The 25,665-nt window shown below is 47.1% G+C and overlaps 1 protein-coding gene across 1 annotated transcript in view; it reads right to left on the bottom strand.

Moving 5' to 3' along the window:
* The window catches only part of GABBR2 (gamma-aminobutyric acid type B receptor subunit 2), a gene marked incomplete at both ends in the record, with an annotated part of 350,598 nt that overhangs the window by 92,623 nt on the left and 232,310 nt on the right, over nt 1–25,665 (bottom strand). The window contains one exon of the mRNA XM_081281796.1: nt 5,246–5,306. Coding sequence (XP_081137922.1) covers nt 5,246–5,306 — 61 coding nt within the window. The remainder of the gene's footprint in view (nt 1–5,245; nt 5,307–25,665) is intronic.

Genomic DNA, 25,665 nt, shown 5'->3' with positions numbered 1-25,665 from the left:
ACTAGGGACAAATTAGCTCCAAAAGTTTTCTAGAAGGTTCTGGGAAATTATATTCCTGCCTTTATGGGCTCTGGCATTTGGCCAGAGAGATTATGAAGCCCCTGGGGGACAGGGACTGTATCTTATTCAACTTAGTTTTCCCAGAGGACTCTGTAAAGCGCCCGGCAGATGCTCAGGAAACGCGTGCTGAATAGAACCATATCTGTTACCCTAAAGATCGAACCATAATTAATGTCTGCAAATGGAAAGAAGGCGCCTCGAGTTCACTAGGTACATTCTGAATGACAATTATGTTATTCCAGGGATGCAGGACCTGGTCCCTTCAAATCAGGTGCCGAGATACAAAACCCCAAGTCTGAGACCTTTTTGTAGCTCAGAAGCTATGTGAGATCTCGGCCCATTATCTCTCGCAGAGAGATTCTCACAGATAGGCCTAATGCAGGCAGCGGGACGCTCAGCTGCAGATGCTGGGGCCTCTCTGAACAGCATGGATGGGCCCCGATCGCTGTTCCTTTCAGCTCGCTCCCCTGCTGCAGATTCTGAGCCATGTTTAGACTTCAGCAGTAATGGGGATTCTTTTTTCTTTTACGGAGGAAAAAAAATAGGCGATTTTCTAACATTCATTCTCATCTTCAGGTGGCTCAGTGGGAAGGAGGAACGGCCTGGGGAGGGGTATTGGACCTGGACAGGAAATGGGTGCAGGTCCAAGGTGTGTACCTACATATGACATGAACGTCACCCCAGCCTCCCCTGCAGTATTGGGCAGCTCCCTTGGAACAGCGTCTCTCTCAGATGAGGGTAAGAATATGAACACTTTCCTGGGGAGGTGACCCTAGGATCCCTTGCTAGGGCATGGGGAGTGAGCCAGGGGAGAGAAGGGGGTCTGTATCAGGTCCATGTATGGGAAGGTTTCTGCGTGGGCAGTTGAGGCTTGGTGCCATGGGGCAACCCCTGGGAAAAGTGTGTTGGAGAAGCCTCACCTGAAGGGATAGGATGCTGGGGCACTATTCCCACTTCTCCTTTGTCATGGGCTCAGGGCTGTCCTGGGATCACCGACTCCTTGAACAACCTGCCTGCTCCCCGCCACAGGTGGAGAGTTGTGGATATTCTTAGTGATGGCCTCCCCCATACCTGCTCCCCAGGATTGTCCTGATGGGAGGTAAGGACTTGAAAACTAAGCAGACGGAGACCTGTTGGGATTCAAAATGCCTCAGCCCAAAGAGGAACCTGGGAGCTAGCCCTGGCATGTTATTGACAACAGTTCTATTTATCTGGAACTCCTCAGTTTTTATTTAAAACAAAAACAAAAACAAAAAACTGGGCAGAGGAGGAGGTTTGTCCCACCTGGAACAACAATGGCTGGCAACAGGAACTAGCTTCAGCTCATGTTCCTGTTGTTAAGGCCTCTTGGGGCACCAGAAGTCTTTACCTGACGAAGTCAATGAAGACCACAAGTACATGAAGCCGTTCTTACATTTCCATGAGCTGGTGACGTCTCAAGCTCTGGGTTCACACTCTCACTAACCGATTCAGCAGACACAAAGCAGAGCCACAGTCCACTAGCAATGTGACATGGCTTCCCTGAGCTCGAGAGTCCCTAAAGCAAGCCCTTACTCTCCCCTGATGACATTCTCAGAGGCAGGCAGAGCTGGCCCTAGTGTTTCCCCATTTTTTGGAAGAGGAAAGGGAGGCTCAGGGATATAAAATAACCTGCCCAGTGGGATCATGCTACTAGCGAGATTCAGAGAAAAAACTTGAACCCAGGGCTTTTGCAGCCAAATTAATTCAGTGAGCTTTGCTGGGGCTCTACTGTGGGTGCAAGGGACTGTGGTGCCAATCCTACAACCCTGGAATCAAAAGGTGGAGAAGGACCTGGCTTCTTGGTTCCCTTTTGGATCTTTCCAAAGCTGCTTCCACATTTTTAATTCCTTTATGTTTTAGTTTTGCAGAGTGGGGAGGAAAGCCTCCCACCAAGCACTTCCTCTACTAGAGATTAAAGGGTGTAGAAGGCACCCAGAGTGTGTGCCAATGAGAAGTTAGTAAAGTATCTCATGAGGTCTTCAGAGGAAGGGTAGTCTGGGTCAGCTTCCCGGATGTCACCAGTGAGTGCTTGAGAGTCAAGTGCAAGCTGAGGAGCAGGACTGGATGGAGAGCTGCCACTGCTGGGGCCAGCTGAGAGGCTGCTCCTTGTCAGCTCTGCCACCAGACCCCTCTGTATCAGAGAGGAGAGCAGGAGGCCAGGGAGGGGGAGACAGCAGAGAGAGGGTGGAAAGGGCCTAGCAGGAAACATAGCGATCCCACACGGAAGCCTTTGGCAAGGTCACTGGCATGAGGCAATTTAGGAGCTGTTACTTTGGGGTGGAGGATGAGCCCACCACCTTCTGGAAGGTTCCAGAAGACAGAGGCTAGATCAATCCCTTTTGGAGGGGAGGGAGAGGCATGGCCAGGAAAGAGGAAGGAATGAACTTGTGGTCTCATGTGAGTCAGGGATTATCCTAGTCAAGTCCCTTCCTGGACCTGGACCTCAGTTTCCCCTTTGAAATTGAAATGGTAACTAAGAGCTTTTCCAGCTTGGCCAGAGCATCCAACAACTAAGAGTCCTTCCATCCTGGGGGACGAGGCACCTCTGAGACCCTTCAAATTTGGAAAAACCATTGTGCTGATGCACACCTGCCCCCTGCCTTCTAGTGTGGCTCCTTTAAGTCCCCCAATAACCTTTGATCCTTCTATCAGGTCAACAGGATAAACATCTGTTCAACACGCAACAGGAGTTTCTTCAGGCCTAGCTGTGACATTCAGTAATAGCTAGGCAAGAAGGAAGGGAAGGTGGGGCGTGGTGGTGCATGCCTGTAATTCCAGCAGCTCAGGAGGCTAAGGCAGAAGGATGGCGAGTTCAAAGCCAGCCTCAGCAATTTATCGAAGTACTAAGCAACTCAGTGAGACTCTGTCTATAAATAAAATACAAAACAGAGCTGGGGATGTGGCTCAGTGGTTAAGTACCCCTGGGTCCAATCCCTGATACAGAGGGAAGGAGCATATACCCATGGGTGTCCACAAAAGCATGCAGGTGCCAGCATCCTGGGGAAAGCTCAAGTCCAGGCTTTACTCTGCCACTAGCCAGTCACATGACTCTGGGGAACATTTCCCCACATGTCACTTTCCCCATTTATGCCATGAAAGTAGTGGGATAAGCTCATCTTTAAGGCCCTGCCTTGTCTGACGTCCTAGCTTAGGCAGATGGCCAACACAAAGGCACTCAGGTGTCAATGCACAAGGAAAATCTACATTTGCCCCTCCCCCAAAAGTGTCATAATTTTGACAAGATACTTATCGTAATTGTTACTTACTAGCTGAGCAAAAAACTAAAAAATATATTTATCTGTACTATCTCACTTAGTTCTTTCCACATTCCAAGAAATCAGGTAGGATGATAGCCCTGTTTTACAGATAAGGACCATCAAGGCTCACAGAGGCGAAGTCACTTGCTGGATGTTCTAGAGAGTAAGTGACTTAAGTCAGGTGGGTGGGACCACAAGACCCAGGCTCTGATCTACTTGTTCGCTGATCTGCCTTCCTTATAAATCCAGATATGCCTAAAGCCACAGTCACTAGAGTTGGTGTCTAAACCTATCATGAAAAGGAAAAAGGCAATGGAATTGGCATGCACCCGTAGCTGTGATCAACCAGTCCATATTGCACAAAATACTCTCAGAATGATACAGTTGGAGAATTGGAAATGGGACAGAGTTTAGTTGCCATCACTCAAAAAAAAAAAAAAACAAAAAACAAAAAACTTATTTTTGCCAGGATGCTTATTTGCTCAAAGAAGGAGGAAGATTTAACAAATGGGAAAATAATTATATTTGCCCAAAATGACTTTTTTTGTGTGTGTGTGTGGGGGGGTGCTGGGAATTGAGCCCATGGCCTTGTGCATGTGAGGCAAGCACTCTACCAACTGAGCTATATCCCCAGCCCACAAAATGACATCTTTTGGGCACATCAGAGAGCTGACATGCGTTTCAATTACCTGACATGGGAAGAATGGGTTAATCTAGGAGATGGCATTACGAAGTGAAAGTGCCGAAAAACACCTCTTCCGATTGATCAGAAGCTTGGTGGGATATGTCTGAATGATTCTGAATAACTCACTTCAACTTCTTGCTTTCCCTGGGATGGCCCTGGGATCTGCTTAAAGGGAGGGGAATGTGGCGGGTGCTGTTCTTGTTTTTGGACTTTCCAGAAACATCAAGATGCTGAAAGATACTGCAGCAATGAAAGGTCCCTCCGGTGGTTTCATCTGACAACATTGCTAATGACCACATGGGGCCGAACCAAAGCATCTGCCTTGAGGGACACCCAGCCCTGCTCCTCACATATGTCCTGTGGACTCTGACAGGTACTGTCCCTCTCTGGGCCTGTTTCTTCCTCATCACACAAGGAACTTGGCCTAGGTGGTTTCTGAGGCCCCTTTCAACTCTGACAGCAGCAGAGAAAGCCCAACAGATGAAGTGGCTTCTTCAAAAAATTAGTGGCCTGTAAAGAGTGGGGGTTTTAACAGCAGAGACTAAAGAGACACATTGAACCCTGGCCGAAGTCGGACCTCCTGTGGATTTTCCACAAATGATCAGTAAAGACAGCTTTGAAACGATTAGCCCACAGACTGGGAATGAAAGCACATGAAGAATTGTTGTTAAATGTTTTAGGTACAGCAATAGCAGGCTGGTTATGTTTTAAAACGTCCTTATCTAGTAGAAACAGCTATTGAAGTATTTATAGATTGAAATGAGATAACGTCTAGGAGTTGCTTTAAAATATGACAGCTGAAAGTGGGGGTGGGGTGGGGATGAGTCAAGATAAAACAAGATTTGAGGTTGGGGATGTGTGACGTCGTTTAAGGCCAGTGGTGGAGACGGCTTATGGCGCTAGTCTCTCTATAGTGGAGTCGGTTGGACACTTGTGTAATCAAAACCAAAACCAAATCTAGGCTGCCAGCATCGTGTGTGGATATAAGCACGACTCCTGACTTTCCTAAGCCTCTCAGGGTCAGAGACCAGAGGCCTGAGAAGTAATTCAACATGAGTCAAAACTGACATTTCAGAAGAGTGTCTTCTATTGACTCCTCCTTGTTTTATTGTAGTCTCATATCATACTTTCATTTCTTTTGATGTATTTTACTGCAGAAAACAACATCCCTGAATACAAATGCCATCAACTAGAAAGACAGAAGCATCCAAAAAAAGCCTACCTTGAAATTGAGTAAATTTAATGGTCCCCATTCTCTCCCCGTTCCGGAACACAACTTGACCCTAAAAACAAAACAAAACAAACAAATGAGAATAAAAGAGAAATGCCACATTAGCCCAGACGCTGCCGAACTCACAGCAATTTGTTAACTGTACAATGCGATTATTAATATTGGAGAAAAACAGACTCCCATTGGACCCCAGATGCAAAATCAAACTCATTATTTTTAAATTAGTTGTGACTTTATCTGGTTAATTTTTGAGGAGCACAAAATCAATAATAGAACTACCACTTGTGAATTAAAGTAGAGATAAGAATCATCATTATCATTGTGACTATTTGTCAAACACCTACGTGTCCTGTGTTATCTTGGGGACAGGTTTTCCAAGGAGGATGGAAGCTGGGGTGAGGCCTTTGGAGGCTGGCCCTGTGCCCACCCAGAGAGACATGGGGGTTTGCAGAGGATGTTTGGCTTGGCTACCAGGAGGGTGCTGGAGGTTAGTATTTCTTATTAAGGACAGAGACTGTGTAAGTTCTTCCTGGACGGTGATGTCATCTCCAATTATAACTGGGCTATGGTGCAGCACAAAATTAAGCTTCTCCCGCCAGCAAGACCTGGCTACTGTCACAGGCAGCTGAGCGCCCTCATTAGGGACCTTGGGGGCTAAAGGCAGCGTCATTTTCTGCATCTGTCTTGCTGGCTTCCATATGCCTGATAAATACACCAGGAATTTAAAGGGGAGATGTCATCTCTTTTTGCAAGTTTATGGTCCACATAAAATTCTGCAGTCTTGCAAAGGAAATTGGCAGGTGTTCCATCATTGCATCTTAATGACTGGGTTAGGTGATAAGTGGGTGATGCCCATCCTACAGATCAGGAACCTGAGACAGGCAGGTTATATACTTTTCACAAGGTTATTATTAGTGAGACTGGGACTCGAATCCAAGTTTCCTTTCAACACCCATGCTATTTCACTATTGCACGTGGCTTCGGGTCCAGAAATAAATTCCTGAAGATAAATCTTTCCATTATTATGAAATTAGAAGAAACTGCCTTAAAGGTACCCTGCTCTTCTCTCCCCATAATCCACTTGCATCATGAGGCAACAGCACAGAAAATATCAGATCCCACTTAATTCTCAGGAGGAAGCTCCAGGAAGCATCTTCCCTTAGGTGGAAACCTGGGGGCTTTCAGAACAAAGGAGATCATTCAACCTGTTCTCAGAAGGAGAAACACCTCCCAAGTCCACTTTGGCACCTTTTTGAAGTCCCGAAGACAGCTGTGAGTAGTATCAGTTAGAAACTAACACCCACCCAATTCTATATTCAGGTGATGGTAAGCAATTCCCTGGAGTGTGAAAACACTTCAAGGGAAGGTGAGACAGGAGCTGTGATTTTATTTCTAGGGATGATTGAAAATCACAGAACACCTTCCCAAAGGATCACTTTTATGCAAATGGACCACTTTGGGTGGGAAGGATGCAAATGGTGCCCACAAGGACTTTTATTTTTTGTCTGATAAAGGTATAGATCTTACTACTTCACCAACCTCCAGCCTCGCTTTGAAGAATTCCAAAGACTTCCAGGTTTAAAATGTGGACCATTCTTCAGAGTGTTTATTAGTTAAATTAAAAAGTGTAGGGAACAGTGTCCCAGCTTAGGGGTAATGACACTGGAGTGGAGTGGGAACAGTGCCAGGAACAATATCCCTTTAGTTTTTTTCTTCCCTTTACCTTTTAAACAAGCTAATTAGCCCACATTGAGGAAGGACCTGTCATACTTAACTAACAAAAACTATTTTAATAAGTACAGTTCCTCCAAGCGCCTTAATTTCCCAGGCTGTGCTGTGGAAGGAGGTGCATCTGAATCTCACAAGCCTGGGTTCAGTTTCTTCTCAGGCAAGTTCCTGAACATCTCTGAATTATGGTTAGCACAGCTCCTCGGGTATAAAAGGCACTTAGTAAATGGCAGTAATCATCTTTATTTAAACACTTTTAATAGCAGGGAGCGGAAATGAAAAGAGCTGAAACACCAGGAAGCTTTCCAACTCTTGGGAAGAGATTTTCAGCTCCCACGTGACATCAGCTGGCAAAGGGGGTGAGCCATTGGGTCCTTATCCAAGGTGGCCTCGACTCTCAAACACCACCCCAGGATGCCTGAATGCCCACTTCATGAGCCACTGTATGTTCTGACCACCAACAGGAGGAGGGGGAATTTCTGTCTGTGGTAACCAGAAGCTTAGGGAAACACTGTGGGTAATTAGTTATCTGAAGGATCTGCACCAGAGACAGGGCCAAAAAGCTCCCAAAGTCCCCTTCAGAGGAAATTGTGTTACACGACTTCTTGGCAAAGAAGTTACCATGGCATCTACATCTTCATCTTGCTGATGAAGTCCATATCCTGAGTGTGTCTGACTGGACAGAGGACCACTTGACCCAGGCAGGGAAACTTGCTAAGATTTGCCTGAAGACTCTGTGGAACTGACCACATTTTCAACTTAGGAGTCTTAAGGAAGTAACGCATAAGGAAGTCCTCGTGTCCAAGGGGTGATGTTCAAGAAATTGTGTTCTACGGATATCTCCCATGTTAGAAGGTGGTCGTCTCACACATCATAAACATTTTTCTATCCTGTGATAAGTTACTTTTTATCTTGAGACAGGGTCTCACTATGTTGCCCAGGCTGGCCTTGAATTCCTGGACTCAAGTGATCCTCCTGACTCAGTCTCCCAAGTAACTGGGACTACAGGTGTGTGCCACAGTGTCCAGCCCAAATCCTCTTCTGGGTACCGGTTCCTGCTCTAGGAGAGGCTTGTATTCGATAAGGAGGGATGGACAGAACAAGTGAGTCAATAAATGAGGAAGACATTTCAGTTAGTGATGGGGGCTGTGAAAGAGATACAAATGGTGGCTGGGAGAGAGAGCTAACTTAATTAGTCGGGAACGACCTCCGTGAAGATGTGATATGGGCATTGAGTCCTGTGTAGCAAGAAGGAGATGTTCTAACCAAAGGGAAAAACCAGGTGAAGGCCCTGAGGGAGGAGAGGGCATGAAGTGCTCAAGGGACAGAAAGGGCCGGTGTGCCGAGGCACAGGAGAGAGTGGGAAGGGCTGGGGAGTGGGAGATGAATAGGCTGGCCAGGACCAGGCGACACTAGGTCTGGATGCCGATGAGGGGTCTGGGGGGATTCTAAATGTAATAAGCAGCCACAGGGTGGAGTGGGGTTGGGCAAAGAAGTCCTGTGATCTAAGATTTGCAAAGATGGCCCTGGCTGCAGGAGAGAGAGTGGATGGTACTGGTGCCCAGGTGGCAGCAGAGAACCTGTTCAGAGGCTCTGGCAGGCAGCAACACAGAAGACAGTGGGCAGTGGCAGGCTAGGGGTGGCCAGTTTCTCTTGCTCATCTACTCAGAGTGCACAGCAACTGTGTCTGAGCATGGTGGTGCCTTATCCTTGGTTGTGAATGCTGTGTGTGCTGCTCAGAGGGCCTCAGTGTGGGGCACTCATTTCCCCAGCTGCCCGCATCTTGGCTGCTGTTCAGTTGTCCTGCACCAAGGGGACCTGTGTCATTTAAGATTATGACCCCTCCCTGGGGCGGGCTAAAGCTGATGGTCAATATAAAGGCACATAGTTCTGGAACCCTTGTTCTGTTCAGGACACTGTGAAGGACCATGAGACCTGAGTGATATGGATTCTGGGAGAAGCCCCTGTGGTCACTGGACTGCTTTGAGTTCACTGTGGCCTGCCACCGCAGCCAGGAGAGCAGGGCCAGTGTCACTTACTAAAACGCCAGCTTGAGCAGGGATGTGTTTGGTTTCCCTCCATAAAAACAGTGTTCCCCACACAGGAAGTCTTTGTGCATCTGTAAGTGCCATGACCTCCTTAAGCTTTTGTCATGTGCAATCCAAGGACTGTCACTGGGAACCATGACGGATCCATGTGATGGATTAAATTCCAAGGCGATGGAGTTCAGTAACTGGCCTGCATGCTGGCCAGTATCTGCCTGGTGCCTATAGTCTACTATGGCTCTTCTGTATGGCAGGGGCTGGGAGCCTGGGAGCCACATTTCCCAGAAGCCCCTGTCGCCTGGTTCCACTTAGGTTCTGCTAATGAGAAACGTTCATGGAAGGTTAGAAAGTATGCACCAGGGAAAAGCTTTTCTTTTCTTTTCTGCTGCTTTGGGTCTAGCAGTAGGAGCTCCGAGAGGCTGCAGGTGTCTGTGAGGCCAGCAGCTCCTGGCTGTCTGCTCAGAGGTCAGAGGCGGGGTCTCCAAGGCAGCAGAGTAGAAGCCTAGGAGGCTGGTGTGCTTGGGCGTTACTTCCACTATTTATTGCTTTGTGGTCATTTTTAGATACTCTCTGAAAATTAGACTGTACTATCAGCATCATCAAGAATCTAGAAGCCATTTCAGGTATTTTGGAGACAATGGCAACACCATTTTCCTTTCAGTTCCTCCAGCCCCAGGGACTTAGCAATTGTCTGAAAACTCTGACTTCAGGGACAGCTCTCCATGTTCGGCTTCTCCATCCCTTCCAACAAAGCTGGAACCAGCTGTCTGTGTTAAATCTCTGTCTAAAGTGCCTCAGGTGGGTTTCTGTTCTCCTCAAAGGAGGCTGATGGATCACAGATCCTAACTTATGAGGAATTTGTAAGAATAACCACAGAGCAGACCTAGAAATACAGCAATGGAGGTAAAACCTCAGCTGGATAATTGATAAGGGTTTTTTTCCCCTGAAGAGATGTTGATAATGTCAAAAAAGCAATCTGTTTCATACAAACCAATCCCAACTAATTATTCAGTTTTTTCTTTTTCCAAGAATTACAGATCAACCCAGGGGTGCTCTACCACTAAGCTACGTTCCCCAGCCCATTTTGTTTCTCACTTTGAGAAAGGGTTTCAGTAAGTTGCCTGGGCTGGCCTACGGTCTTGTGATCCTCCTGCCTCAGCCTCCCATAATTGCAGGGGTTACAGGTGTGCATGACCTCCTTAAGCTTTTGTCATGTGCAATCCAAGGACTGTCACTGGGAACCATGACGGATCCATGTGATGGATTAAATTCCAAGGCGATGGAGTTCAGTAACTGGCCTGCGTGCTGGCCATTGAACCCAGCAACAGTTCAGTTTTAATTGGAAGCAACACAGTTGTGTTTTCTTTTTCAGAGAAAACGTTAGAGTGTATAGAATAACATGTGGGAAAAATTTCAGTGTCAGAATTTGCCAGACAAGAATAAATATCGCCATTAGTGTGAGCAGGAACAGTCATTGAGTATTTCTGGGCCTCAATTCTTCCATTTGAAAAACAATAAGAACAAAACCTGTTTCTCAGGACTGTGAGAATTAATGAGAATTATGAAAAAGGAACAGCCCAGGGCACAGTAGAGTAATGGTCATCATAATTCCTCCAGTTGATTCAAATCAGCAAAATCCTATCTGATGTTGGGTCAGAGGTCCCAGATGAGTCAGTGGGGAAGAAAAAGCACACTGAAGATTCCAGAAACCACCTCTTGGAAAGGTCCCTGTCTTCAATGTTTCACTAGTGAGTAGTGAAATTCACTCCAGCAACGACTTATGAGTCTTCCAGGTCAAGCCCTGGGTTGGGCCTCCTTTTTTCCCCTTTTCTCTTTTGGTGTTTAATTTTGCAGTGGAGGACAGAGAGGCCTCTGTATAGAGTCCAAGAGGCAGGAAGGTGGTGGCATTTTAAGGCGTCTGGGAGGTTTTTAGGCAATATCTGGCTGGAGCTGGCAGAGAACCTCGTGGCTTAGCCTGAAGGTATGGAGCGGATGGCCCACTGAGGTCTCTGGTGTTCTAGGTGCCCTGGGGTTCTAGGGCACACTCCCATCTCCGGGCAGCCATGTTTTTGCCTTGGAGAGGTGTGAGCACGCATGCTCATCTGAGTGCTTGATCTGTGCTGAGGGGAAATCTCTGAGTAGTGGGGAGGTAGAGGGCCATAGGGAGGCGGGGGCAGCACACCACTGTTCAGGTAGATGACCCTACCTGCCCTGGAGCATTCTGCTACCAGCCACCACCCAGGACAGCACTGGTCTCAAAGAAATAAGACAGCCTTTGAGAACCACTGGGGTTAGACTGCGGGGAGGTTTTTCATCAAGGGTAGCGATCTGCAGCATGCACACTTGAAGAAGAAGGTGCCCTCTGTTTCCACATGAGCAGCAGGACTTAAAAGAGAAAGAAAGACCAAATAATTGGTTACATCCACCCGTATGTTCTGCAAAGGTAAAAAAATATTCTTTGTTCTTGCACGTACCCTTGGGCTACTGGAGAGGCCATATTTTGCCTTCTATTTAAAATATTTTCTTACACTGAAAATTCTTTTGATAGACCCAACCCTTCAGAATGTTAGATGTGCTGCTAGGGACTTGAAAGGTAGATCTGTAGAGAGTCCAGAGGAGGAGCAGGATGGGAGGTGTGGCCTGCCCCATGCCACCCTTCTGATGGCATCACACTGATGAGCAGTAAGGATGGAGGAACCATAATTAGAATGTCCAAAGGACCCAGAAGCTACCATCCACAAAGCATGCAGTGGCCAAAAGAAGGGCTGAGCATGGTGGAGAGAAGTGCAGACCCAGAAGACAAGGCTGGTGGACAGCCCAGGAGAGGTGAACTGGCTTTCTCTCCTTCCCTATGTTACTATAATAAGCCTCAGGCAAGAACAAAATGTGCAAGAAATAGATGATCAGTGAAGTAAACTGTGATAGAGACACACAATGGGCAACAACAGCACACTCAATCTCCAAGTACTGCACCTACATTGTGCAGGTGCCAAATTAAAGAGTAAGCAAAATTGGTGTGGCTCTGGATGGCATGGAGCTTACAGTCTGGTGGGAGAGACAGACATTGAACAACGAACACACAAATACAGAATTACAGACAATAATAGGTAATATGAAGGAAAAGCAGGGAGTCAAAAAGGATCTTTGGGGAAAGGTAGCATTTGTCCTCAGACCTGAAGAAGTTAGCTGAGCTAAGAGCAATGGGGAGAAGGACCCACATGTACATACAAAGGTCCTGAGGTAGGAAAGAGATTGGGAAATCAGAGCACTTGGAGCAATGCCAGTGAAGCTAGAGTGGTGACTGAGGGGGAGATGAGCATGGACAGTGACTGGCAAGGTGGATGGGTACAAGGTCATCAGAACCTTACAGGCCATGTCAAGGATGCTGGGCTTAATTTGGAAAGCACTGAAGGGTTTCAATCAGGGAATGACTTGATGTAAGTCATATACACTTAAATATTGTATTATAAAAGTTATAAAAATTGGGGGAAAATGATATTCTGGTTGTGCCGGACTTGGCTAGCAGTTCACCAGATTCACTGCCTTTTCCTCTTGGGCATGTGACTAGATGTTTTCCAGCTTCTCTGACAGTCAGGTGAGGCCCTGTGAGTTTTAGCCAATGGAATGTGTGTGAAAGCAACATTTGGCATTTGAAATCTGACCCATGCAAACCTCTGACAAGATACTTCCTATTCCCTTATTTTCCCCACCTGCCAATCAATTCACAGGATCTATCAGAGGACTCTGAGGCCTAAGGACCAGGGGAATAGAAGACAGAGGGGACTGGCCTCATGAATGATGATGTGGGAAAGCTGTCTACCAGACAGAAGTATCCACTCTGGACTCTGCATAAGAGAGCACTAAATTTTTACTGTGTTAAACCATTAAGACTCTGAGATAGTTTCGTTACAGCAGCTAGTATTCTTTATCCTAACTAATACAATCACAAATGATGAAAGAGGAACAAGGAATAAAAATGGAAAATACAGTATGTTCACAATTTTGTTAAAATTAACACCATCAAGTAACAGTGTTAACACTGGCTAGTCATGGATTATGGGATCATGGCTTCTTCTCTTTTTGTTCCAATATTATGCAATATTCTCTAATGAGCAGGTATTGTTTAATAGTATGAAAGCCTTATTAAAAATTTCTTCTTCAAAATGATAAGACATTTTTACAATCAAAAATAGCAATATCATCACCAACAAAATAATACCCCTTCTTGAAATAGATTAATTTTTACTGACAGCTTAGAGTTTTCCTGAACAAGATGCAGGAATCTGTGCAAAAACATAAGCACATTTCTCTTCTCCACTTTGAATAACCAAAAGAGCAATGAGCAAGGAGTCGAAAGGCACACATTCCAGGTGAACTAAGTCATTTTCTAGGAAGGGAAACCAGGAGCAGGTCCCTTCTCATCTCTGTCCTCATTTGTGCCATTTAAACATTGTGCTATTGTGTTATTTAAGCCCCGCCCCATTCTCTTTTACTAATTCATTCTCAACAACTACCTCAATGGAATGAGCTACACATCTTCGTTTGCATTCACAGAGGAGAAAACTGAGGGCTGAGAGGTCAGGAATTGACCCTGGGTCACACAGCTAGTCAGCAGCGGAACTCACCCTGATGCACTGACCTCATGCTCCTAAAGACCTCATTGTCTCCCTTTGCAAGAACCCAATATTGATCAGAAATGATCAATGCAGGGGACCAGAGTGGTCAATGCATAGCTCCCAGCTCTCTGGTTTGGGCAGTGGATGGATAGTGGTGACACCTTTTGCTTGCATAGTCAGCAGAGGGGACCTGAGCAGATTGGTCTCCTCGTAGGTGCCAAGTCTGGGGAGTTCTGCAGCTATAAAGCCATGCATCACCACCTGGCCTCCTGCCAAGGTCTCCACCCCCACCCCTTCTTTCCTGGTCATTTGCAGATGCCAGCATCCTCACCATTAGAAGTATTTAATTTTTGCTTTACTGTATGTTCTATTTTTGTTAAATAGATTAGTCTCCACCAGGAAAACCAAATTGCTGACCATTCGACCCGAAAGTCTAAGATGTGCCATTTGCAATCTGTTGCAATCTTTGCTTTTTGTCAGGGTGGGCTACAGATCGGCCTGGGGCAGGGGTGGATTGTTGGGCCTGGGCTGCAGGGAGGCAGCTGGAGAAGCAGCAGCCCAGGCTTGAGATGAAGGGGCTCAGGCCATAGGAGGTGGCCCAGCAGAAAGAGAGAAGGGCACAGATGGGAAACACAGGTCAGGACATGGTGACTCATGAGATGGGAGATGCAGGAAAGGCACTGGGCTGGGAGGAAGGTTGTCTGGGCTCTACATAGGCATCTCCCAGGGACTTTGGTTGCAGTCTCTCTAGTGTGGAAGGAGGTGAAGTTTATGTTATCTGAAATCCAGACTCAGAATTCCTCCTGGAGTTTTGGACAATTTTGGTGTGGGAAGGAGCCTGGTTTAGACTCTAGGGAGGAAGGAACCTCAGGGTACACCTGGCATTGGAAGCCAGGGCAGCTGAGGGAGGTCAGTCAGTCTGCCAGAGGCAATAGGCTGCATTATTTTTTTTCTCTTGAGGAGGATGGGGACCGAGGGTTTCTGGGAGGTGGAGAAAGACTCCCTGACAACAGCTAAGGATGCACTAATGCTCAACTTGAGCCACTCAAATTCACTCTCTGGTACAAACCCCAAGTCTACACCAAGAACCCCCACAAGTCCCTGTAGGAGACGGTGGTTTTTGTGTTGGGTTTTATTTCCTACAGATGGAGAAAGAGCAGAAAGGGCTGCATTTCCTGAATGGATCAATATGGCCAGAGGAAGACAGGAGGGATCATGTGGCCTTCCAGATTCCAAATGAATTTAGCAGAAAGGGTCACGGGGTGTGGGCCTCCAGGTCTGGAATTTGAAGAAGCCTTGAGGTTAGTTGTGGGAGCCCCCAAACTAAGGGACAGAGCTTCCTGACAACCTTTCTGAGCTCCCATTGGTGATATCAGGTAGCACATAAGATCTTGGGGTTGAGCAGGTCTCCAAATTTTGGAGAAACTCCCTGGCATGGAAATTCTGGAGCAGGGCCATGGGTATGGGGTATGATGAAAGAAGGGCAATGGCAGAACAGCTCTTGACCTTTTATTCCCAGGAGAGGGAAGGCCATGCAGCTATACAGAGTTGTCCCTGTCCTAGACACCCCCCTTCCTTGCCTCTGGATATGTGACTCCTCTGAAGCCCCTTCCACTCTCCTACACCTGGCCTGTGATCACCCCCAGCCTGTCTGGGGCCTGGCCTGGCTCCAGCCCCAGCTCTTAATCCAGCTGTGCTAATCCTACTCTTCAGGCTGATAGAAAGAGCAAAGGCCTGTGAAAGTTTTACAAGAAGCAAGTGCTGGGGTTCCACAGAGTGTGGGACCAGGGATTGTTGGGCGCCTGCTGTGTCAAGGCCTAGACCAGTCAAAACAATCCCTACAGCTCAGCCCTGCCATTGGGAAGCTCACTGTCTGGTGGAGGAGGCAGGCTCCTGGCCAGGTAACCACAGGGCAGTGGCAGAAATGCTGGTGTTGGCAGAAAGCCTGGACCGTAGGGCATCTGTCTTAGTCTGGGTGAGAGAAGGCTTCTGGGAGAGAGGACATCTCAAGAGAGCCCAGAAGGGCGAGGAAGAGTTAGCTGGCCGAAGGGAAGTCTGGAGATGGCGAGTGGGTTCCGAAGTAGAACTGCACACACAAGGCCAGGAGGTGAGAGAGCTCTGCACGCTTAGGAAGCAGAGTGGGGGAATCACAGAAGAAAGTAAGTGAGGGCTTCCTTTCAAAAGCACAAACCACATGCGAGGCGAAAGAAGTTTGATAACATCAATAGTGAGCATTCCTGTTAGACAACGGAAGCCCGAGACAAAGACAGCAGACAGACAGTGGAATGGAAAACGAATTTTGTAAAAAAATAATTGAAATCAACACAGTATTAATATTTAGGTTCTACCCGGTACTCCTGAAAATCAGCAAGACAACAAGCCCATCAGAAAATGGGCAAAACACCGAAACTCAAAAAGATGCTCAATAATATAGAAATTAGAGAAAATCAAGGTGATGTCACTTTCTATCTACTAAATGACAAAAATGAGAAATACAGATAAGTCTAGGAGTTGGTGAGGGCCCTGAGGCCTAGGGACCTCATTTCTTCTGGTGGGATATCGTGGGAGCAGCCATTCTGGACAGCATCTGGCGCTACTAATTGTCTGCTAGCCCTCTGACCCAGAATTCCACGCCTGCACACAGCCCTAGGAAATTCTCATAAGAGGACATTTGGAAGCCTGCCCATTGCGGCTGAGTGTGTGCCTGTGTGTGTGTGTGAGTGTGTGTGCCTGTGAGACAGAGGTTTCCTGGAGAGAATCAGAAGTGGTAGATTACATGCAATGAAGGGATGGATCTCACATTGCTTCATTAGAAAAGGAAGAGAGAAAAAAAAGCTGATACGTGTTATAACACCAGGCTTGAATGTAAATAAAAAATGCCTGCACATGCAATAATAGCACACATTTGGCAAAACTACACACAAACAAAATGATACAATTGGACTCATGAGAATGCCTGTTGTGGAGAAAGGGGAGCTGAGGAGGGAAATGGGGGTAAACAGGAATGAATGAATGAAATGGAACCCGGCCTGGCCTGAACCAGTGTGCTGATTGCCACAAACTGATGACTGAGATGGGCTCCGTTCTCTGCACCTGAAGTAGGTTAAACAAATACAACAGAACCTAGACTCCACCTCTAAGGTGGGGAAAGCCCGCTGGCCACCTGTCTGTTCATCTGGTTGGTCAGTCGTTTGTGCACTCACTCATTGGTCACATCACTGGGACCAGTCCTCTCTGGGCCAGGACTGTGCTGGGCTCTAGGGATAACATAGTGCTCTGGGGTCATGGGCACTCCTTGCTCTGTTGCTACTGCAAGGATAAGAGCCTGGTGGGTCTGCTGCAGTGTTCAGTGGCTCCCAGTTGGGGCAACAGGGTGGGCCACAGCCTGGGGGATATCACCACCTTCCCATTTCTTGGCTGAGAAAAATGAGATTCAGAAAGATGTGTCACTGAGTCTCCAGGCCATAGCTGTAACTGTGAGTGGCAGGATCCAAGCTCAGGTCTGTGAAACTCTGAACCCTACAAGTTCCCTCTGATTCCTGCAGAGAAGGAAGAGAAAGCATAACAGGTTCACTTGAGGTGGCTTCACTCACCCACTCAAGTCAGGGCTGGGAAGGCTTCAAGGAGGGGGCAGCACCAGGGCTAGGCCCTGGAGGGTGACAGGAATCTAGGCATGAGGACTTGGGATGGGGTTCTGATTTGTTCTAACTTTCAAATCCTTGAACTGCATCTAGCTCAAAATATATGCTCAATAAACAGTTGTTAGAGAAATGAATGAACAAATGAGTAAGTGGAGAGGAATGCACAGGGCTGGAAGGGCTCTGAGGGCTGGACAGGGGTGGGCAGTCAGGTAGGGCAGTAGGACTTGAAGCCCAGGTTAAGGAGTGTGGGTCCCCTTTGGGTGTGCTGCAGAGGCCCATGGGCTGTGTCTGAGCAAGGGCATCCCCTCCATAGGCCACATCAGGCAGACAGAATCTCCTACAGCTTTGTCTGCTCTGAGTCCACTTGGTGTAGGATGTGGGCAGAGTGGTAGAAAGGGCTCTGAAAGAGCAAACAGGGGACCCTGGAAGGCGTCCTGGCCCTGGGTCTCCTTTCCTTCATTTGCAATGCAGTGGGCGTGTGTGTGGCATCGGCTAGGGTGAGTGGCATCGGCCAGGGTGAGTGGCAGGGCAAAGGCAAGGAGCTGGGTGGACGTTCTCCCAGGCTCTTGCAGCTCCTTCTAGCCCTTGGTGTCCTGTGAGTCACTACTGCTGCTCCCACCCTGGAAACAGCAGGCGGGGCTGGCAGGAGGTGTTCCTGGGACACCTGCCTGAGAACTCATCTCCCCTTCGATTCTGCTCCACACCAGAAACCCAGATGGCTCTGCATGGGGGCCGGGGACTATTCCCTTGGCTTCCTGGTTAAGCCTGAAAATCTCCCATCCACTAAAAACTCTTCCATTAAGAGACAGATGCTGGCGGAGGGGAAGAGAGAAAGGGAGGCTAAGGCTGCTGCGCTGAGAGCCCTGGGGCTGCCTGTTCAGAGTCAGGAGTCACTCTGGAAGCTGGTGCCAGATCAAAGGCCATGTGACGTGGAGTGGACCATGAACACACAGGCGGGCGTCTTGGGCTATCTGGGGGCTAGAGTGGGGCAGGTAGAAGAGGGACACTGGATCTAGGATTGCTTTGGGGTCTCTCCTCTTTCTTTCCTCCTCTGGCCTGGGCTTGAGGGGTCCTCACTCCCATTCCCCGTGGTCCTTCTAAGAGAGCCCTCTCAACATATGGGACTTGCTAGGAAATTCAACTCACAATGCTTATATTTATAGGATTTGCACCTGGTTTATAGCTGCCAATGCACTTTGAAGTGATATTTATTTTTCCTGCTCAGCAACTCCATCCCATGATAATAGTACCCTGGTTCTAACAGAGACTGTCAAGTCAGGGTCTGTGATGGCTGCATTCTAAGATGGCTTCCCAAGACTCTTGCCTTCTGGGGAATCACACTTATAGTCCTCTCCCATGTTGATGGGGCTGGTCCGTGTCACCAGCCGAATATAACAGAAATGGCAGAGTGTGATTTCCAAGCACAGAGCTTTAAAAGACTGAAGCTTCAGTCTTGCTTTCCTTTTGATCACTCTTGCTGGTGGAAGGGGGCCAGCCACCAAGTATGGGGACACTCAAGTAGCCTTATGGAGAGGTCCCTGTGGGAAGGGATGGAGATCTTCTGCCAAAGCCAACATCTACTTGCCAGTCATGTAAGAAAGCCATCTTGGAAGCAGATCCTCCTACCCTCCTAAGCCAACATCTTGCCTATATGACATGAACCCTCATGCCAGAACCTTCCAGCTAAGTCACTCCTGAATTTCTGATCCACAGACCCTGTGAGATAATAAATGTTTTTATTTCATTAAGCCACAATCCTTTGGGATAATTTACTATGGCACAATAGAAAGCTAATATAGGTTGTGGGAGAAAACAGAATCCACCCTGGGAGGATTCTGTTCAAAAGAGGAGATTTTTATTAAGTCCTCTTATGGGGGCAGATTAAAGAAGTAAGCAAAGAAAGGTGCTGTGTCCATAGATTGGCAATGGCAGGAGTTGTTACCATCCCTCAGAGCCAAGGCAGCAAAGAACGGGGTCACTGGAGCTTCATGCGTAGAGGAGACACAGAGGCCACAACCACATGGGGGCACAGCTATTTCAGGAGATGCAGTTCCAAAGCAGGGAGGAGGCACAAGTATCACCCTGATCTCTCTATATCTCACCTCTTGGCCTCCAGGCCCCTCCCTGTCTCTCCACTGGACAAACTCAACGAGAAGCTAGACAACGAGGAATCTAGGTGATACCATCCATGGAACCAACCTTTCAGGGCACAGAGAAGGGCAGAGAATGGATACAAAACAGTCTATCCATGGGAGGAGAGAAGGGAAAAATCAACAAAGAGATCCACCCACCCAAGTTTTATGAGGCTGGCTCCGTGTAGGGGTGGATCACATGGTGTACAGCCTATCAGTACAGCCTATCTTCCGGCTACGTGATAGTTTCAGGGATGGGTACCCAACAGATCTCAGTCAATTCACACTAAGGGGCTTGCAGAGATTTTGTTGTTCAGGGAAATGAACCCCTCTTTGGCTGGACTTGGTGCTGTGGTGATAGGAATTAGGAAGTACTCACACTGACGCTGAGAAGGGAGCTGGCCTAGGAGAAAGCAGACCTAGAGAGGGAGAGATGGAGAAGCCTCATCCTGGACTTTACCACCATCTTGAATTAAGTACCATTCCCATTAGTTGCACCAGGAGAGTCCTGAGTGATCCACTGTTACCCAGCCTGGATGATCCCCGTGGCAGCTCGCTGGTGTAGGCTGGCAGGGATCATGAATTCCCTTTCACAGATGAAGAAAATGAGGTTCAATTCTCTATCTCACTTGGAAATGAGACAATTTTAATTCATAATTTAATTAGCAGTACTAGTCTCAATTTTTGGTAGACATTTTGTCTTCAGGCCATATGATTTTAGATTTTTGACTTCTACACTGGTTTTGTTGTATATGTGGCTTTTATTGAAAGATGCTTCAAACTTTCTTCAGAAGTAGGTGGTGGCTGGGGGTCTAGCTCAAGGGTATAGTGCTTGCCTAGCGTGTGCAAGGCTCTGGCTTCAATGCCCAGCATGAAAAGATAAAAAAGCAAAAAAAAAAAAAAGTGGATGGCATTCAATTATTAATTTAGTTAAACAAGCAAACAAAGCATGGTGGTTAGAAGATTTCCCACGGTCACACGTCTTGCAGGTCCCACTACCTACATGGAGCCAGTCTGAGACTGAAGCAGAACCTCAGGCTCTTCCTCAGCCCACACAGGAAAGGTCTCCTTTCCTCCTTGGTTCAGTCTCCTCACTGTCTTAAAGGGCTGGGTGAGGGCTGCTCGTGGCAGGGCTGGGTGCAGAAGGCTAAGCTGCTTAGGACAGGCCACTGGCTCAATGGTTTCCAAAGGATTCAGAACACAGCAGAGGTGCTTTTCAGTCGGGGGGTGGCAGGAAAGATGTCTTCTTGCCGGTGGACCAAAGTCCTTTTAAATGACTAACTAGGTCCCATGCAATCCAGATTTCCATGACATTCTCTCTAACTTCTCTTCCCTTTGTTGACCCTGCTGTGTCCCCACACAACCCAGCTTCTTTATCAGTCCAATCTTTTTGGGTGACTTGTGAGATCCCTCATGGAATGCTAGTTTTTTTTTATTATTCCTTTAAATATTCTTCAGCTTTGTCTGGATTAAGTTACTTGGTTATAATTATTTGGAAAGAATGTGACGCTTTCAATGTTGCTTTTAAGATTTGTTAGGTAGGGCCAGAGCCACCTTCTGTCTCACCTGGAATTAATTCCCCCCCCCCCCCACTGAGAAAAATCCCCTTGAGTCTTCTCCCCACCAATGCGGATGCCTTCACATGCAGGCTGGTGGGAACAAGGACTTCTGGACTTATTTGAGCTCCAAGGATCCTCCCGCCTGTTCCTTTCCTCTGGCATTTCCTCTGGTCTCAGGAAGTTTTCTGTATGCTGACAAGTACTCAGTTGAGGACCTAGGGGACCCTCTGCTCCTCTCAGGAAGCTCTCTCTTCTCCAATACTCTGCCTGCAAACTTCAGCCTCCTTGGCCTCCTGGAATATCTGTCTCCTCCACTTGCCAAGACTACTGGGCTCTGTTTGGGTTCCCCTTTCCTGTACAGAGGCCTGGAAAGCCTCCCCACCTGGAGTCACTTCCTTGGTGTCCCTTCTCTCTGGGATCATGATCCTCAGGTGTCTCTACTTCTGCTGTTTCACGTATGTGGAGTGGTTTTTCAGTTGTGTATGGCAGGTGGGCAAAGCCGGTTCCTGTTACTCCTCCATCTTGGTGGACGTGAAGTACCTCCCTGCCCCATACTTCCTATAATTTCACCTTAGAGGCTGCCCTGGAAGCCCAGCCAGCCCATAAGTCTGGGTCACTCTCACCCAGTGTGCATGAGTGTACATGACTCACTCCCTGGCCACCTTCAACTTTTTTCTCAAACATTACTTTCCCTATGAGGCCTCCTCTGGCCATGCTCTTAAAAACTTCTCTGCTTCCCTCTCCACTGGGGGCATTTCCAATGCCCCTGCCCGCCTCACATTCCTCTTTCTCTCTTTTTAAACAGCAACCATTGCCTTCTAACATACCACACCATGTACCCATCTAATAGACCAACTATTGATCGATTCTCCCCTTGCCCGAGACTGGATACTCTCTGAAGGAAGGCATTTTTATTTTGTTCCCTGCTGGATCCCTAGCTTGGATATTGAAAGTTCTCAAAATTTATTTATTGAATGAATAAGCAATTGAAAAGGTGATGGAAAAATCACAGGAGCACAGTGCTGAGGGTGAGCGGTCCCCCTGTACGTGGGGGCAGGGATGGCCTGGCTCCTGAGCGGGCAGGAGGAGGAGGAGGAGAGAGGACTGGAAGCTCAAGTGTGCCTGGTGGCGGCTCCCCCACTCAGGGCTGCGTCCTGCCCGCAAGGTTTTAATGAGCACCATGGTCAGAGATGATTTAGGAAGAATAATCTGGCAAGTGTGAAAATGAGTCAGAATGAGTGAGTGGCAGAGGGGACAGAGGGAAGAGGGTGGTAGCTGGGATTTCATGAAGGTGGCTTCATCAGGGCGAGCCATATGGAGGGGAGGAGTCAGACCTGAGACCTGCAGATTTCCCTGCAGAGACGTGGTCAGCGTGGTGGCATTGACAGGTGGCAGAGAGTGGGCGAGGGGCACGAAACTAACATGGGCATTAGAGGTGTCTGACCCCGCCGTGAAGCCTGGACTCCGATACTTCCCACCAGTGTGGCCTTGGACAGGCTATGGGACTTCTTGAGCAATGGTTCCCTCCTCAGAAAAGGCTACTTAACACATCCCCCTCCCAGGGCTTGTTCCAAGGAAATGGTGTGCTTGGGGGCTTAGTCAATGTTGGTTCCCAGCTGAAACCCTATAGGCTACCTAGAGTCACAAGAGGCCTGATAGACCTGAAGCCCCTTCTCTGATCACGTGTCAGGCCACATGCCCTCCGTCTTCCCGATGAACTGGGCACAGAGCTCAGTCCCACTGAGGTCCACTGAGGACAAGGCAGATCAAGCCCACTGCCTCGAAATAGTTGGGTGAAAAGCTAAGCCCAAGGAGAGGACCCCAACTGGACATCTGCTCCACATCCTATCACTGGGGCCGGGGGAAGGGAACAGGACTTGATTCCACCGAGCTGCAGTGGAGAACCCCAGGAGGCCCTGCTCCAAGGAGACTTTAATTTTCAAGGCAGCTGTCCGGCTGTAAGGTCATTAACCATGGATTACTGAAGCAGCTCTTCATAAGCTTGTTGATGGAATTACTAGATTTGGGGATGAACGGGGAAATTTTTTTTTCTTCTGCACTGTGGAAAACACTGCAGCTGCACATGCTGCAGGTCCTTGCCAAATTCCTGAGGGGGACTCGACGGTGGGCATGTAGATTAAACTATCACTACATATGGCTTCCAAAGGATCCCGTGTGCTTGGGAGAGAATCTAGGTCATTGTTTTATCACAAGCCACAGGCCTGTAAATACACACATATATGTGCATGAACATACATTTGCAAACACATGTAAACATACATAATTCCTGTGTTCTTCATACATTTGCACTAAAAGTCTGCTACAGTCATCTGCAGCTGATCCATTTCCATGGTCATTAACAGCACAATATCCTAAGACTTTTGAACCTCAAGAGATTTTCAAACTGGCCTCTACGCTATATTAGGCAACCTCCTACATATTTTTTCTACATATTCAAGATTAAATCATATAATATGTTAATCTAGACTCTAGCCAGCAGGGATTCAACAAAGAGTTGAGATATTGAGAAGAAAGAGAATTGGAGCAGCAGCTCAGTCAGGCTCAGAAAACCAAGGCCTACCTGGGAGCAGAACATACTCAGGGCCCCTCTGACATCCTATTCTCCCTTCCCTGCCCTGGTCATTTCTAAATGGGAATCAGGGTCCATCTAAGAGAGAATGGAACAGAAAAGGCAAGAACATTAATACTGGTTGAGAGCCCACCTGTTCCAGGAACTGTGCTTAATTCTCATGATGGCCTTATGACGTCAGCAATAATAGACCCACTGCACAGAGAAGCAAACTGAGATCCAAGACCATGGCTTACTGTTTAAAGTCTCTGACTAGAGGGGACCAAGACCCAATTAAAGCCCAGGCCTTTGGCAGTTGACCTTGTTCCCCCTAAATCTTCTTTTTAAATTTTTTTTAAAAACTGAGGCCTAAAGTAATGTATATCTACTATAGAAAATCTGGAAAAGAGAAATAAGTGAAAAAATTCCATTCACAAACACTGTTAAAATTTTGGAGTATATGCTCCTATTTTTTTAATATATTTTTAAATTTTTATCAAATGTAAGGACTTACCATACAAAGCTCTTTGTAACCTACTCCCTTTTTAACCTACTAAGCTACATATTATAAATGATCTTGTATTTCATTAGATATTGTCCTATAATAATTATTTTTAATGGCTGCAAACAAGTCCACTGAACAGATGTATCAAAATTTATTTAGTCAAGCCCAACCACTGGACATTTAGTGTATTTCTGGTTTCTCCTCAGCCCATCATGGCAAGCCATGTGACTGTGACACTGATTGACTGTGTCTCTGCTCGTGTCACTGTCACTTCCTGTCTCAAAAAGAAAAGAAAACAGAACAAAACCAAAAATGCACTGGGAATGTAGCTCAGTGGTAAAGTGCCCCTGGGTTCAATCCCTAGCAACACACACACACACACACACACACAGGCAAAAAAGCAGTGCTGAGAATATAACTGATTAACATCGCTCTATGGGTTTGACCCCCCAGTAGCACAGAAAGAAAAACAAAAAGGAAAAGAAAAAAAGAAATTAATGTTAAAAATAAAATTTATTGAACCCTATTTACATATTGTAAAACATTATCACTTCAACTGTAATCAGTAGTAAAACATTGAGGTATCTTGACCTTTTTTGTGCTAAGTCTGAAATTCAGCATGCACTTCACACATTTCCAGGGCTCTTGAACAGAGCTGGTGGCCCCCACACTGAAGCGTGCAGATGGGACAGAGTCTTACTCTCTTTGTGTTCTTAGTATGAACATAGAGCTTGGCACAAGCCAGACCTCCCTGAAAGATTATTTGCACTGTAAATGTCCGTTTCTTCTGTTGTTTAAGCCAAAATAAATAAATAAGTAAAACAAATCAATAAACAAATTGACGTGTCCGAGGCATGGCTTACTTTCTTCTTCTACCAGGGACCCTTCAATCATCTACAACCTTCACAGTTTATTAGGTCCCTTTCCTAATCCATCTTATGAGCATCCCATGGAGGGGCCCCTGGTCACCTCTGTCACCTTGCACAAGAGAATGCAAAGACTAGACTTCCCTGAGGTCACCAGTTGCCAAGATGTTGGGGACAGCACGCAAATGAAGGTCTGTGGACTTCACATCCAGTGCTCTATGTACCACACCAAGTGGCCCCTCCTGACAAGGTAACTGAGCCATGCAAATGAGATAACGTCACTTGGGTTTTGCCTGGCATGTCGGTGAAATACTTTCCGAACCATTTTTGCAACTGAAACATGTTTCAAAGGAAGGAAACGAGTTCATCACAGTAATCAAGTCTGTCACAGAGGATGTGTGATGATGTTTGAAAAATAATCCTATGAACATCTGAACTGACAACACTGAAGCATCTCGAGGCTAAATCTGCTAATAACAGTCTTTAGCATTCAGGTCGGCACTCACAAGGGCTGGTGCAATCCGTCGCACAGCAGAAAGGCCCTAACAAGGAACTTCCTCAAAGAGTGATAGGGTAGAGGACAGATTTTAATGAGGCCCAATCCCTGAAAAGGTGAAGTGTGAGTGAAGAACACAGGCACTCGACGGAACTCCTGTTCTTGAGTCAGATGATAAGATGGGGCCTCAAGTTGAAAAATGCCATAAAAACTACCAAGAGGTCAGGATTTGCACAGGAAAGGAATCCAAACAT

The sequence above is a fragment of the Spermophilus citellus genome, assembly GCF_964194105.1.
Source record: "Spermophilus citellus genome assembly, chromosome: 2".
In the NCBI taxonomy this organism is placed as follows: domain Eukaryota; kingdom Metazoa; phylum Chordata; class Mammalia; order Rodentia; family Sciuridae; genus Spermophilus; species Spermophilus citellus.
The sequence above is the reverse complement of the archived record's forward strand: the minus strand, read 5'-3'. Positions and strand labels throughout refer to the sequence as shown.